Source organism: Triticum aestivum, unplaced genomic scaffold, assembly GCF_018294505.1.
Source record: "Triticum aestivum cultivar Chinese Spring unplaced genomic scaffold, IWGSC CS RefSeq v2.1 scaffold27977, whole genome shotgun sequence".
In the NCBI taxonomy this organism is placed as follows: domain Eukaryota; kingdom Viridiplantae; phylum Streptophyta; class Magnoliopsida; order Poales; family Poaceae; genus Triticum; species Triticum aestivum.
In genome coordinates, this window is record NW_025228057.1 from 77,102 (window position 1) to 93,684 (window position 16,583).

Here is a 16,583-nt window from a genome sequence, read left to right on the forward strand (position 1 = left end):
GCTCACTGTTAGCAGCAGTAGCAAAGGAATCGCTCGATCGGGTTCAGTTAACAGCCATCGATCGATTGCTCGGGTTCAGTAACGCGTAGCCTGCAGTGCAATCGCTCGGGTTCAGTTAGAGCCCAACGCCTCGCACCCACGCGCGTGCGTGTACAAGAGAAACGCGCATCGCTCGGCCCGACCACCCACCGTAACCGGGAACACCCCAATATTATCCTTTCCCTCGCTTCTACCAGGGTTTTTTCCGTCATGGACGGCCCAAAGAATGTCATGCAGCTCCGTCTTTGGCCCGCCCAGGACGAAAAGCCCATTTTCTGTCATGATTTTTTGTCATAGAAGTAGGACCCCACCACATCTATGATGATACCGTGTTTTGTCATAATTATTGTCATAGAAGTGTCATAAGTATGACTGAAACAAATTCGTTCGGCCCAAAATGTCACGGATGTGTCTTTTTTTGTAGTGATCATATCCATATTACTTGATCACTTAGGACGATCCATATCCACTTCAAACTAATCCGCGGTACTTTCACGTAGTGATTGAACAAATCATTATAATGTAAAAACAATCTCTAAATTAAATTAAAAACACAAAAATAAAGGAAAAATAAAAAATAAAATCAAAACCCCTCAAACCTTTAGTACCGGTTGGTGTTACCAACCGGTACTAAAGGTCTCCCCGCCAAAGGCCCTGGCTCGTGCCACGTGATGGCACTTTAGTGGCGGTTCGTGCAGAACCGGTACTAAGGGGGGGGCCTTTAGTCACCACCCTTTAGTGCCGGTTGCCGAACCGGAACTAAAGGCCCTTACGAACCGGTGCTAAAGCCGGTTCTGCACTAGTGATACCAACAAGTGATAGCTATTATTTCATGCACTTTACTTTGCCCTAGCACAAATGTCTCCTGTTCCGGCAACTCCAAGAGATATCCCAGCACATATTCTCCCACTCTATCAATTAGACATTTGCATTACTAATAATGTTATCCAGTCCAAATTCCATCCAAACTTGCACAACTGTTGGACACTGAAACAATGCACGTGTAGAGTTGTATCAGCCCCTGTTCTGCAGGCAGCGCATTGTGGTGATACCTTAACATGTCTGTTTGAAAGATTAACGCCACAAGGTAAAATTCCATAAAGAGTTTTTCAGACAAATATTTTTACCTTTGCCGGACAGTCCAAGCTCCAAATTCTTTGTCACACACTTCCGACCTGCAATGTTCCTTGTCCATTTGGTCGACGTAGGTTGCCCCCGAATCTGTGATCCCACTCAACATAATATGTTGATTTCATGAAAAACCAGAAATCTTTTGCCATGCCCATGCAACAAAGTCCTCCATATCATAATTGGGAAGCGGAAGTGCAAAACAAATTGTCACCATGTCCGATCCTTTTTTCCATGCAAAAATAAAATAAAATGTCCGATCCTTTTTTTTGAGGGGCACAATGTCCGGTCCTAAAATGTTGGGTAGAGCATAGGGACCAACGGGCCATTCCCCCCATCAAGCAGCTGATCCATCAGGCCAGGCCGGACGGCACTTGCTGGGCCTGTTGACTTGACCTAGCCCACAGCCGGCGCATTTGACTGACGTTCAGGATCGATGGCATCTTCGGTTACAGCGCATGCAGCCGCCGCCCGACTGTAAGACCTAGCAAAGCCAGCGCTCGCCTCCACCACACCCATGGCCATGGCCATGTTCACGATAGCCGCCCACGTCCTCCGCCGCCTGCCTGCGATGAGCGCGGCCCGGTCGTGTCCGGCGCACAACCAAGGCCGCAGGTTTCTCACTACGAACAAGGTGCACGGCCTCTTCATCAACTACATCGACCACTGCCGGCCGCACCTCTTCGCCCGCCCCTCCCCCAACTCCATGGTCGACCCCATGCTTGACTTCCTGCCCGACGACAACGATCGGCGCTGGTGGTGGTCGATCCTGGACCACAGCAACGGCCTCCTCCTCTGCAACATGGGACCGGGCGAGCTCTGCGTGCTTAACCCGGCAACGAGGCGGTGGACAATTCTACCCTGGCCCCGGCAGGCACCGGCTGCGCTTGATCCTGCAGTGCCTGGGGAGCCACCGTCGCTAGACCCGTCATCTGTGGACAAGGATAATGACTTGCGCCACTTGATGGAACTGGAATCGCCACGGACTTCATGGGCGTTGATGAGGATCTTAAGGGTACCGCCCCGGCACGATCTTTGTGCCGGCGTGTACCTTGCATTTGATCCTGCTGTGTCGCCGCACTATGAGCTGTTGACGATCCCTGCCATACCTGGCGCGCCTAACAAGCTAGCATTCAGAGCAGCCAAAGGAAGAAGCAGCAATGATAATGATAAGAGCCGCTTAATGGAATCGGAATGGCCACCGACTATTTGGAGGTTAAACATGTATTCATCAAGGACTGGTCAGTGGGAGGAGAGGGATTTCGTCCGCCAGGGAGAGCCGGCAGGAACAGTTGGAGACATGCTCAAAGATCGAGCTGAGCTATCTTGGGGGCCACGCCAACGCTATGCAGTGTATTATCAAGGAGCACTTTATGTGCACTGTCGAGGTTCCTTTGTTTTGAGGTATATACACTGATCTATTTTTTTCTAACATAAAAAGCTATATTAGTTAGTGGGAGTACAATCTGGTCCTAAAATATTATCAAGGCATGTAAAATAATTAGTTGGGTACTGCATTCAAAAAGAAATTTAGAAATATGGGTGGGCGTACAATACGATGATATTCATTGTGAGAAAACAATGCACTGATTTCTTGCTCGTGTCACATACATAAATTAGACAACAACCGGCTGCATTACCCTATTTATTAGCATCGTCCAGCTAGATGCTAGAGTTTTAATTAGTTAATGCTTTATATGTAGTGTGCATCTTAATTGCAATGGTTTTATTTTTCAGGCTTTCATTGTCAAACGGTATATATCAAGTGATTAGAACACCATCATATGGTGAGGGCAAGATATTTGGAAAACCGTATCTAGGGAGATCAGAGAAAGGTGTGTACTTTGGAATAATTGAGGAGTCCCAACTACGGGTTTGGATCCTTAGTGAATTAAGTGAACAACGGATGGAGTGGATCTTAAAGTATGAACATGACCTTGCCCAGTATGCCCTACATCTAGGAAAATTTGAGCGCCAAATGGATGCACCTTGGATGGTACATGATGTGTCTGACACTCATCACGAGGCTGCTCATGTTGGTGCTAAAACTTCGGGGAAAGTGAGATTTGACTGGGATTCTGACAATGATGACTTTTTTACAGTTAAATTTGATCCAAATGAAGACCCCAATTTCTTTGATATTCTTGGATTCCATCCTTGCAAGGGTCTTTCTGAATCAAATGTTTAGCGTAGTGGCCTATCATTTGAAAAACTCAAAGGTTCAATATCTTGGCAACTCACGCCCAGAAAGTTACTACGTTAACCATACAAACGGAATATATGAGTCGTTTGTGTATAGTCCATGTATGGTTGGTGATCTTAATGAAGGACATAATAAGCAGAGCACATCTTAAAGATGGCATGGATGAGTGCATCGCATGATACAGAAGCCAGGGTTATCCCCTTTTCGGAAGAAAAAAAATCTTAAAGCGGTGTCTTCATGTTTGAGCCCTGGCTTGTCCGTGATTTTTTCCCATGATTTTTTCCCGTTAGGTGGCTTGTTCTTGGTTTATGTGTGTAGGTTCATTTCTTACGTACTATATACTATTCTATGTAGGAGCAAACTATATGCATTGATATTAAGTTTCAATAATGGGTCATATAATGTCTAGAGTGCCCATCGTTTTGTCCCTCCGTGGGTATTATTTCAAATAATAAATGTTTGCAAACAAGAGTCTCCGGCTAAGTACTATTGCTTCATATGATTTTGTTTACTTTGTTTCCTTGTATGGTTGCCCAACAGAAAAGTGTCGTTCTACCCATTCGGAGCTGCGACTCAATGGTTTATCATGACTAGATTCGGTACATGTTTTTGCCAACATACAACTTACTGAAGGTGGACATGGTATATGTATGCCAAATTTTAATTTGCTAAACATATCATGCACAAGTACGAAAATGTCGACTAAGAAAATTCTGAATAGCCTGCTGTTATGTTTAAAGTTATAATGCGATATAACTGACGATATCTGGCACAAGCTAGGGGTATACTAATTTGAGATAGCACAAACATGGTTATCATAGAAATATCTTGTTCTCGCGATGAAAAAGATAATAGAGTTTTTGAACCAAAAAGAGTGGAAAAGAGACTCCTTGAATTGACGGAGTGCCTAATACAAGACCTCCTGACAATAAAGACCTTCCCTAGCTAACTCTCTGACCACATGTATGTCAACTGTCTAGTACTATAAATTTTCCGAAGAAAAAAATCTACACGTACCTATGGATGTCAACTGTCTAGTACTATAATTTTTCACTAATGCATTTTCAATGTATCGGCTATGTAAAAAAGAAAAAAAAAGGGATACAAATATACTATATACTAGTGTTTGCTAATAGCAGGCCCCATGGATGATCCAAGGAACAAGCAGCATGCATGCGATGCATGGGTCACTATGAAGCTGAGATCCTTAGAGGAACTTCAGCAAATATCTCAAAAACGCGTCCTGCAAAAGCAGTATATGGCTCGCACTAAAACAGATTTTACGGTACAGCGCGGCTTCAGACGGAACAGATCCCGTGAAAAATGTTTCAGGTAAGATATGAAGCCTACTAGTTAGTAGTTGAATTTACAACAAGGTCCCTACACAATAGCACAACACACCCTAAAATCAAAAGCTAGATTACAATAGGGTCCCTGAAGACCCCAACGAAGCAACTAGCCGTGAGCATGATAGGAACGGGGGCGCGGCGTCCTGAGGCTTGTGCTCGAGCTGCGCCCTATTGTAGTTGTTGTCAAGCGGCAGTGTGCTGCCTACACCTACATGTACGGAAGAAGGAAATCCCAGCAAGGTCGAGGAGTGGATACTGTTGATTCTGGATGTGGCCAGGTGCCGAGGGAGCACCTATAGGCCGCCGCTCCCTGCGGCGAAATGCCGGCGCTTCGCACAGGAGCGGCTAGCGTGGGCCGGCCCATTTACAGTGGCACGCGGCGGGACGTTCCCGAGATGAAAAATCGCAAAAAAGAAATTAGCACTAGCGCTGTAACTCGAACACGCGACTTTGCACTAACTGGCCTGCCGTGCAAACCACTGCCATGTAGACATTCTCATGTTCAATTAGCAGCGCGACAGTTAAAGACTACAGACAAGTTATTGGGTCGAACCGACGACCTCCTACAACTGAATTTTTCAAAATTGTGAATATTTTCTTCAAAATAAAAACATTTTCCAAATTTTCATACAATTTTTTGTAAAACAGGAACATTTTGATGATGTGAACAAATTTGAGAAAGGGGAACATTTCTTGAATTTGTGAACAAAAAAATGTTTATATTTTTAAAACTTCCAGAACATTTTTTGAATTTGTGATTTTTTTTAAAAACATGAACTATTATTGAATTTGTGAACAAATTTGGAAAGCTGGAACATTTTTATCAATTCCCAAACATTTTTTGAATCTTGAGAACAAATTTTGAATTGGTGAACAATTTTAAAAAATCCTGAACAAATTTAGAAGCACAAACAATTTTTTAAAGCACGAACATTTTTTGAATCTTGAGAACATATTTTGAAAGGGAGAGAAATTTTGAAAAATTCCGAACAAATTTGGAAGTCCGAACAATTTTTTAAAGCACGAACATTTTTTGAATCTTGAAAACATATTTTGAAACCGAGAGAATTTTGAAAAATCCCGAAAAATTTTGGAAGCGCGAACATTTTTTGAATATGTGAACAAAAATTTGAAATTCAGTACATTTTCTGAATTTCAGAAGTTTTGTACTTTTTTGTGTAACGAGAACAAATTTTGAATTTTGAGAACATTTTTTCAAAAACTGAACATTTTTTGGAAACATGAACAAAATTTAAAATTTTGTTTTTTTAAAGGACGAGAAGAAAAGGAAAGGAAATAAAAAAGAAATTCATAAACATTTGTAAAACTACGAACATATTCTGAAAAAGAAAAATAAACTTGAAAAAGAAAGTGAAACAAGAAACAAAAAACGAAAAAATGAAAAAAGAAACAGAAACGAAAGAAAGAGAAATAAAAAAAAATAGAAAGCCGAAACAGAACCAGAAAAAACGATACAGGAAAAAAAGCCGGTTCAGGGAACCTTCTGGAAGGTTCCCAAAACCGGTTTGGACGCATTATGTGTGGGCCGGCCCATTTCTGTCGTTCGCTGCGCTGCCCCTGTGCGATCGCTCAACAGTTTGCCGCAGCGAGCGGCGAATAGGATTTTCCAGGCGCCGACGCATCCGCTTGAGCGAGGGAAGGCTGCGCTTGGGCCGCTTCTTCTTAGCTCTTATGCCCTTGACGACGAGAAGGGCGGGTCCAGAAACTAATGACTATCGATTCTGGACCTGTTGCTGCTCGTGCTCACGCCCGACCTGCTGCTTTGCCGAAAGAGAGATTTGACTGGGATTCTGACAATGATGATTATTTACACATTAAATTTGATGCCGATAATACCCCAAACACTTTGATATTCTTGGATTACATCCTTACAAGGAAGTTGTCTATTTGACTACTACATTCAAAGTGGTGGGCGATCATTTGAATACCTCAAAAGTTCCGTATCTTGGCAACTCACGCCCAAGCCCAAAAAGTAACTACTATGGCCATTCAAATGGCATATTTGAGGCATCTGTATATACTCCATGTATGGTGGGTGAGCTTATTGAAGGAAATATTGACCAGACTACATCTTGAATATTATCATTGATTGAGTAACAATGCTGGCAACAATAGATAAAGTGACAATGGTGTGTTCATGATTGAGCCCTGGTTTGTTGGGTTTTTTTTTTCCATCAAGCACCTCGTTCATTGGTTATGTATGTCGATTCATTTTTTTTGTATCGGGTCATATGCTATCTACTCCCTCCGTTCCATAATACATGACTTCCATTTGTCAAAATATAGATGTATCTAGACATGTTTTAGTATATAGGTGCATCCATTTTTTCTAGACATGTTTTAGTATATAGGTACATCCATTTTTGACAAATGGAAGTCAAGTATTTTGGAATGGAGAGAGTATAACGGAGTGAGGATTTGGGGCACAAGAGTCGCGGGGCATGCAAGTCCCTGGTGCGGGCTTTTTATTCTGGCTTCCGATTTTCAAAGTTCTATATCTTTCACTCTAAACGGAAATTCCCAATTAAGTTTTATTTTCATATTCATGTTCCTCATGAGCACCATTTCTTATAAGATCCATTTTGAATATATTTTGATGACTTCAAAAAATAAATGTCAAAATTTAGTACGAGCGATCGATAAAAATCAAGTATTTTGTGTCAACCCAACAAAAAAAATCTCAAAATTTTATCTCTGAAACTTGGTACAAGCGAGCAAGAAAATAAGATTTTTCAAATGCAAAAAACGTCAGTTTCAATGTTGAAACTTTGAACTTACTGTACCCTTGCGCGGGATTCAACTACTTTGCGAATCGCGAGGCAATCAAGCGTTCAGACAAGGCTTGTCAGGTGCGTCCCCCTGTGAGTTTTCGATTTATAACGCCCATCGTTTTTTTCCTGCTGAAGTGTTATTTTGAATAAAAGATGTTTGCACACCAGAGAGTCTCCATCTAATAGTAGCATTGCTTTATAAGATGTTTGCACAATAGTTAGTTCTGACGCCAGGATGAAAGCACAAGTGCTCCCTGGGTGATTTTGGTAATTAATGTCAACATATCTTTTGTTGGACTAATATTTTTATGTAAATATATTTCAGAAAAGTTCAACAAAGGCGTGACATGGACAAGAGGATGTGAAACCCCTTCAAGATGCTAAGGACAAAGATTGGCAAAAGCTCAAGACTCTTCATTTCTATTTTAGTGATCCAAGATCACATTGAATCCATAGGAAAAGCCAATACTATTAAAAGGGGATGAGGTGTTGCTTCATGGTCTACTTGCTCAAAGTGCTTAGTGATATGCTCCAAAGCCCTCAACCACTTTCTCAATTCCAAATATGTCCAAAACTTAAAGTCAAACTCAACCCCACCGATTTGATTCATCCGGCGCCATCGAATTCACTTGACATAGCCACAGCCAGAAACCCTAATCAGTTCCGTCTCATCGATGGGATCTCGGTCTCACCGAGATGGGCTTGCAAACTCTCTGTTGCCTGTTGCAACTATTTCGGTCTCACCGAGATGTGCAATCGGCCCCACCGAGTTTGCTTGACCAACTCTCTGTTTGCTTATTACCAAGATCGGTCTCACCGAGTTTGTGTAATCGGTCAAACCGAGTTTAGGTTTTACCCTAACACCAGCACATCGGTCCCACCAAGTTGATCATGTCGGTCCCACCGAAAAGTCTAACGTTCACATTTTGAACTAAATCGGTCTCACCGAGTTCATATATTCGGTCTGACCGAGTTGGATCTTTTGTGCGTAACGGCTATATTTTGTGTGGTGGCTATATATACCCCTCCACCCTCCTCTCCATCAGAGAGAGATAGCCATCAGATCGTGCCTACACTTGCACCATTCATTTTCTGAGAGAGAACCACCTACTTATGTGTTGAGACCAAGACATTCCATTTCAACCACAAGAATCTTGATCTCTAGCCTTCCCCAAGTTGCTTTCCACTCAAATCATTTTTCCACCATAGCCAAATCCATGAGAGAGAGTTGAGTGTTGGGGAGACTATCATTTGAAGCACAAGAGCAAGGAGTTCATCATCAACACGCCGTCTATTATCTTTTGGAGAGTGATGTCTCCTAGATTGGTTAGGTGTCACTTGGGAGGCTCCGTCAAGATTGTGGAGTTGAACCAAGGAGTTTGTAAGGCCAAGGAGATCGCCTACTTCGTGAAGATCTACCCAAGTGAGGCAAGTCCTTCGTGGGCGATAGCCATGGTGGGATAGACAAGGTTGCTTCTTTGTGGACCCTTCGTAGGTGGAGCCCTCCGTGGACTCGCGCAACCATTACCCTTCATGGGTTGAAGTCTCCACCAACGTGGATATACGATAGTGATACGTCTCCAACGTCTATAATTTTTTATTGTTTTATGATGCTATATTATCAATCTTGAATGTTTTATAATCATTTTATAGTCATTTTATATTATTTTTGGTACTAACCTATTGACATAGTGCCAAGTGCCAGTTGCTGTTTTCTGCATGTTCTTTACATCACAGGAAATCAATACCAAACGGAGTCCAAATGCAACGAAACTTCACGGAGATTTTTTTGGATCATAAGACACCTAATGGGCCAAGGATGCGCCTGGGGGGTGCTCCGAGGGGAGCACAACCTACCAGGGCGCGCCAGGAGGCCCAGGCGCGCCCTGGTGGGTTGTGCCCACCTCGGGTGCCCCCAGACCGCCTCTTTGCTCTATAAATACCCCAATATTCCAGAAAACCTAGGGGAGTCGACGAAAATCAATTCTAGCCGCCGCAGAGTCCAGAACCACCAGATCCAATCTAGACACCATCACGGAGGGGTTCACCACTTCCATTGGTGCCTCTCCGATGATGCGTGGGTAGTTCTTTGTAGACCTTCGGGTCCGTAGTTAGTAGCTAGATGGCTTCCTCTCTCTCACTTGATTCTCAATACAATGGTCTCTTGGAGATCCATATGATGTAACTCTTTTTACGGTGTGTTTGTTGGGATCCGATGAACTTTAAGTTTATGATCAGATCTATCTTTTTATATCCATGAAAGTTATCTGAGTTTCTTTGACCTCTTATATGCATGATTGTTGATACGTCTCCAACGTATCTATAATTTTTTATTGTTCCATGCTATTATATTATCTGTTATGGATGTTTAATGGGCATTATTATGCACTTTTATATTATTTTTGGGACTAACCTACTAACCAAAGGCCCAGTGCAAATTGCTGTTATTTTTTCCTATTTTAGTGTTTCGCAGAAAAGGAATATCAAACGGAATCCAAATGGAATGAAACCTTTGGGAGAATCGTTTTTGGAACAAACGCAATCCAGGAGACTTGGAGTGGACGTCAAGGAAGCAATGAGGCGGCCATGAGGTAGGAGGGCGCGCCCCCCACCCTCATGGGCCCCTCGTGGCTCCACCGACCTACTTCTTTCGCCTATATATACTCATATACCCTGAAAACATCGAGGAGCACCACGAAACCCTATTTCCACTGCCGCAACCTTCTGTACCAGTGAGATCCCGTCTTGGGGCCTTTTCCGGCGCTCCGCCGGAGGGGGAATCGATCACGGAGGGCTTCTACATCAACACCATAGCCTCTCCGATGATGTGTGAGTAGTTTACCACAGACCTTCGGGTCCATAGTTATTAGCTAGATGGCTTCTTCTCTCTCTTTGGATCTCAATACAAAGTTCTCCTCGATCTTCTTGGAGATCTATTCGACGTAATACTTTTTGCGATGTGTTTGTCGAGATCCGATGAATTGTGGGTTTATGATCCAGTTTATCTATGAACAATATTTGAATCTTCTCTGAATTCTTATATGCATGATTTGATATCTTTGCAAGTCTCTTCGAATTATCAGTTTGGTTTAGCCTACTAGATTGATCTTTCTTGCAATGGGAGAAGTGCTTAGCTTTGGATTCAATCTTGCGGTGTCATTCCCCAGTGACAGCAGGGGCAGCAAGGCACGTATTGTATTATTACCATCGAGGATAAAAAGATGGGGTTTATATCATATTGCTTGAGTTTATCCCTCTACATCATGTCATCTTGCCTAATGCGTTACTCTGTTCTTATAAACATAATACTCTAGATGCATGTTGGATAGCGGTCGATGTGTGCAGTAATAGTAGTAGATGCAGAATCGTTTCGGTCTACTTGTCACCTACGTGATGCCTATATACATGATCATGCCTAGATATTCTCATAACTATGCACTTTTCTATCAATTGCTCGACACTAATTTGTTCACCCACCGTAGAATATGCTATCTCGAGAGAAGCCACTAGTGAAACTAAGGCCCCCGGGTCTATCTTCCATCATATTAATCTCCCACCAACATGCTATTTCTGTCGCCGTTTATTTTTGCAATCTTTACTTTTCAATCTATACAACAAAAATACCAAAAATACTTATTTTATTATCTCTATCAGATCTCACTTTTGCAAGTGGCCGTGAAGGGATTGACAACCCCTTTATCGCGTTAGTTGCAAGGTTCTTATTTTTGTGCAGGTATTAGGGACTTGTGTGTAGTCTCCTACTGGATTGATACCTTGGTTCTCAAAAACTGAGGGAAATACTTACGCTACTTTGCTGCATCACCCTTTCCTCTTCAAGGGAAAACCAACGCATGCTCAAGAGGTAGCCATTGCTTATAGCCTCGTATTTCTTCTTCGATATTTGGGTTTTGTTTGGCCAACTTGATCTATTTATCTTGCAATGGGAAGAGGTGCTTTGTAGTGGGTTCGATTTTACGGTGCTTGATCCCAGTGACAAAAGGGGAACCGACAGGTATGTATCGTTGCTACTAAGGATAAAACGATGGGGTCTATCTCTACATAGATAGATCTTGTTTACATCATGTCATCGTTCTTATTGCATTACTTCGTTTCTTCATGAACTTAATACACTAGATGCATGCTGGATAGCGGTCGATGTGTGGAGTAATATTAGTAGATGCAGGCAGGAGTCAGTCTACTAATCTTGGACGTGATGCCTATATAATGATCATTGCCTAGATATCATCATGATTATTTGAAGTTCTATCAATTGCCCAACAGTAATTTGTTCACCCACCGTTTGCTATTTCTTCTCGAGAGAAGCCACTAGTGAAACCTACGGCCCCCGTGTCTCTTTCTCATATTATTTGCCTTTGCGATCTATTTTCTGTTGCATTTATTTTCAGATCTATTAAACCAAAAATACAAAAATACCTTGATGCGTTTTATTACTATTTATTTTATTTGGCATTCGATCTATCAATCTATTACAACTTTCTCACGTCCTCGTGCCAATTTCTGGCGCCATTACCCGAAAGGGATTGACAACCCCTTTAACACGTCGGGTTGCGAGTAGTTGTTATTTGTTTGCAGGTGTTATTTACGTTGTGTTGCTTGGTTCTCCTACTGGTTCGATAACCTTGGTTTCATCACTGAGGGAAATATCTACCGTCACTGTGCTGCATCATCCCTTCCTCTTTGGGGAAATACCGACGTAGTTCTAGCAGACATCAAAAGGGGAACTTTCTGGCGCTGTTGCCGGGGAGGATCTTCAACATATACCAGGTTCCTAGTCACAAATCTCATCTCCTCGCAATTTACATTATTGGCCAGTTGCCTCTCATTTTCCTCTCCCCCACTTCATAAAAAATTGCCATTTTATTCGCCCCTCTTTTTTGTTCGCCGTTTTCTTGCCGGATCTGTTTTTGAGTGCAATCTTGTTGTGTAGTCATCATGGCTCAAGAGAATACCAAGTTATGTGATTTCTCAAATACCAACAACAATGATTTTATTGGCACTCCGATTGCTCCTCCCGCCACTAGTGCGGAGTCTTGTGATATTAATACTGCTTTACTGATTAGCACTGAGGACATAAGCCTATGACTAACAACCACTGCGCTATAGGCGCACTCTTGTTAAATGCTAGTGCCTTAACTATTTTACTTGTTCAAAATATTTGAATTTGAATTACAGTTGAAAATTTTGAATGGTATTTCTTCGGTATTTCGTGGTAACCATGGTAACCGCGTTGTTTGCCCCACTCCCCCCTCCAAATCCAGAAATAAGAGAGGAGTGTTCCACCGAGCTCTCACAGCGATCAGGCACTCTCGGCCGTCGGATCGGTTTGCTTGATGTGATTCTGGGCGTTGGATCGAGAGGTGGAAGGAGCTGGGCCGTCGGATCGAAGATGAGCTCCTGTAGGAATGCATAGTTACCGCCTGATGTAAAGATCTCGTGCCACCGCCTGTTAATACAGCACCCCACCGAGGCCATTTTTGGAATTTCGCTACGTGGTATAAAAGCCCAACGCCAGGGTTTGTCCCCAATCGGCTTGCTCTCCTCTCCCCAATCAGCTTCCTCTCACGCGAGGGAGAGCCGTCGCCGCCCCCTCCCCTTCCACCCTAGCCGCCACCCCCCCCTTCCACCCTAGCCGCCGCCCCTCCCGTCCCCTTCTCCTCTCCACGGTATCCCGTCCCTCTCTCATCTCCATGGTCATCGGCAGAGGCAGCACGGGCGGCCGCCGCACCACACGGGAGAGCGCCCTATCAGGTCACATCGGAGAGGTCCTAGATGTCGTGGTGAGGAGTGTGTGCTGCCGAGACGGCCGTCCGCAGCATCGTCGCTGTCGTCCATGGTAGGTGGCCAGGCGGAGCGCGGGGGCGCTTGACAGTTCATGTGGGACCTCAACACCATGGAGGAGCAGCGAGTAGGAGGAGGATGGGGTTCATGCTGCGGGTGTGGCTGGCCTACTTCGCGCGGCGGCGGCTACTTCCTCTACATGGACTACAAGCTCGCCCACGACTCCATGGCCCTCCCGGTACGGTCTGCACCCTCGCACGCATCTGCACCTCCGTGAACTGCAACTCCACCCAAGCCGCTGCTGTAGGTTCACCTCTCTCTCTCTCTCTGACGAGAAGGCGCCCAACATCGTCTAACGCGGCACCCTCTTCAGCCCTGACCTAGGTGCGTCAGCTCACTGCCGTCCGCCTCAAGGTCGTGCTTCCCTCTCCCCCGAGTTCACTGCGTGTTTGCGCGCGTGTGTTACTGATTCCATTAGCCATGTTGCAGTCATCGGGATGCTCATCGTGCTCGTCGGATTCAGGCTCTACAAGCTTCGATTCCCAAGTGTAAGACTTTTTATCTTGTTCATACATAGATCTACACTTCTGAATTCTATCTGGTTGTAGCTGACAGTAGTGGGGATAATAATAACATAACAGTATGTATGCTGTGTAGGTCGTGAAATGTGTCGAAATCGGTCTTCTAGAGATCATACTGCTGGTAGCTCTTTCCCAGGTACATGCATCATCAGTCCTACATAGCTGCTATGTGACATATGGTTTGGTTAATGCCAGATTATTCGGTGACATGATCTTGGAGGTTTAGTTCAGTTAAAAAGATCATGCCATGTGACCTTTAGTATTTATGTCTAGATTAGAGATCATATGCAAATAATCTTTTTCAATGGATATGGTAATTTGCAGTAGATAAATGTTATTAGCTCTATACTGTGGATTATTTCCCATGATTTTTGGGTCTGGTTGGCATAAATGATATTATCTTACAACTATTCCTTCCTTCCTATAAGTAAAATGTCTGTCCAGATCTTGCACTAAGCCATTAATTATGAAGACTTACCTTTGGAGAAATTTACAATTCTTTGTGCTAGCTAACTTTGCTTATCCAGATTGCATTGACATAGTGTTCAATCTTGCCTTCTGTTGTTACTAATGCAGGTTGCAAGGTCAGTTTAGTCTACTGCAACCAGGATGAATGTGCATCAGTCTGGAATTGAGATTCTCAATAGAGAGCGGACTTTTAGATCCCGGGTGCCTAGACACCCGGTTATCTAGACCGTTCGTCCATCTCTGGTGCGTTGAGATGTGTGCCAAGCTGATAAACTAATCAATATAATACGAGGTATGTTCTTGATTAGGCACAGGATGTTACGACAGCACCCAAATAAACTAGGTGTAGTACAGCAGAGCTGCTACACACCTGACACCTGCACCCACCTACTAGTAAAAAAAATCACAGTGATACGACATGTCTGCCTAGCAGAGTATTCTGAGGGACTAGACGTGTCGGCCATTCTTTCAATCAGCTACTAGACGTGTTGTCTTGAATCCACCCATTCTCAACTCCCCGTGCCCCTGCCCTTCTGGTTCACCTTGCATCTTGCGCTTCCATCTTCCCCATCCTGCGCCGCACAGTAGTGATCCCCATTCTCAACTCCCCCTGCACTTCTGGTTCACCTTCCATCTTCCCCGGCGGATTACATTTCAATCTATGGACTCGCATGTCCAGGATGCGGAACGGTATGTCCGCGAGGCAGGCGACGCGCCCCGCACTGCGATTGAATCGGAAGGATATCAGGTCGCGGCTCATGAGATTGATTTTCTGGCATCTATAGCCGCCGGCCTGGATCTGCAATCAACACCCAGGTTAGTTCGTCGCCCTTGTACTGATACATCGAGTTTTCTGAGATCGGAAACTTAAACGGACCCTGATATACAGATCGGAAGTGGTGGACGGTGGTTCTTTTGTTATGATTTCGGGCGATGTTCATACATCAGACGCAGCGGCGACCCGGCATGACGGGACGAACTCTTGTCAATACCCACCAGCTTGTGGATGGAAACGGAGGTAATTCATAAGTTCAGTTGTATCTAATTTCAGAAGTTGATTCTCGCTTTATGAGAACAACATTCAGAAACTCCTCATGATAAAAATGCCGGATTGCAGTTTTGTGTCTGGATTATTTAGCATTCAGACACATGGTGTAGTAAATGTGTTCTGAATGGACAAGAGGACAGATGATTTTCTTGTTTCTAAACAATATTCAGAAGCGAAGCAGGACTATGTTAAACTTGAGAAATATGCTGTAGTAGGCATTTCAGTGAATCCTTGCAACCAATTCCTTGTGTTTGGAAAACGATGCCTGAGGTTTGCTTGGTTCAATACCATTGCTCCTGATTTGATCTACCCAGACTTCAATTTATAACAGTGCAAATGGTTCAGTCATAGTGTGTTATTTACATTCTCAGTAATTTTGAGTTATTTAGTGTTAGTTTTGGGTGAATGCTTTCATAAGAAGAAACCGGTTTCATGCGCTAAAAATAGATAGTAACAAGAACAATAATAATCGTGTTTTCCATGGCTAATATACAGGCTGCATTATGAAAAATGTGAATTGAAGTGATGCCACACGTATTGACTAGTTTGGTGGTGATACATACAGGAATCAAACGGGTGACAGGCTCACAGCAAGGGCAATGCCAAGCAAGTTCATATCTATTGAAAGATGTCTGCTAAACTCTAAAGGTAAACATGCTCCTGATACATTTGCCTCTATTGTGGGGTCATCATTCGATTCCTGTCAGGAAGCGTATGAGCAGTACAATTTGTTTGCTTGGGAGAATGGTTTTGGTATTCGACAGGGCAAGTCTAGATGGGGACATGGACGATACCAGCTAATGCATGAAATTGTGTGTCAATGCCAGGTTACTTTTTACACCGTCACTGTACTGATTTTTTGTCAACGTTTTGTTATATATGTTTCATCTCTCACAATAATTCCATCAAAATACTGTTTGCTTTCATTAGTCTGTTGTTTGAGCTATATTGCTCTTATGATCTTGTTATGAACATAAGTAACGTGTGAATATGTGTGTGGATGACTACTGTTTTATTCTTATCATAAATTCCTGGAAAACCGTAATATTTGCTACAATGAATGCTCTTACATTGGGATTCCGTTTGCTACAATGAGTTTCCGGAAAAGGGTTTTCCACTGCTTTATATTATAAAGCACAAACACATAATAAAAGATTCCGATACAAACGCACACCA

General features: G+C 43.4%; 1 protein-coding gene across 1 annotated transcript; it reads left to right on the forward strand.

The window, feature by feature from the left end:
* Window positions 1–1,612: 1,612 nt before the first annotated feature.
* LOC123172972 (uncharacterized) lies at window positions 1,613–3,842 on the forward strand. The gene is made up of 2 exons (XM_044589848.1): window positions 1,613–2,571; window positions 2,905–3,842. Exons 1-2 carry the CDS (start codon window positions 1,685–1,687, stop codon window positions 3,353–3,355), a joined length of 1,338 nt encoding a protein of 445 aa, XP_044445783.1. The 5' UTR covers window positions 1,613–1,684; the 3' UTR covers window positions 3,356–3,842.
* The last annotated feature ends 12,741 nt before the right edge of the window (window positions 3,843–16,583 follow it).

Excerpts from the sequence above, each read along its gene's own strand:
- LOC123172972 (XM_044589848.1), top strand. The coding sequence starts at position 1,685 with ATGGCCATGGCCATGTTCACGATAGCCGCCCACGTCCTCCGCCGCCTG. Across the intron at positions 2,572-2,904 it reads CGAGGTTCCTTTGTTTTGAG|GCTTTCATTGTCAAACGGTA; the intron begins GTATATACACTG and ends TTTATTTTTCAG.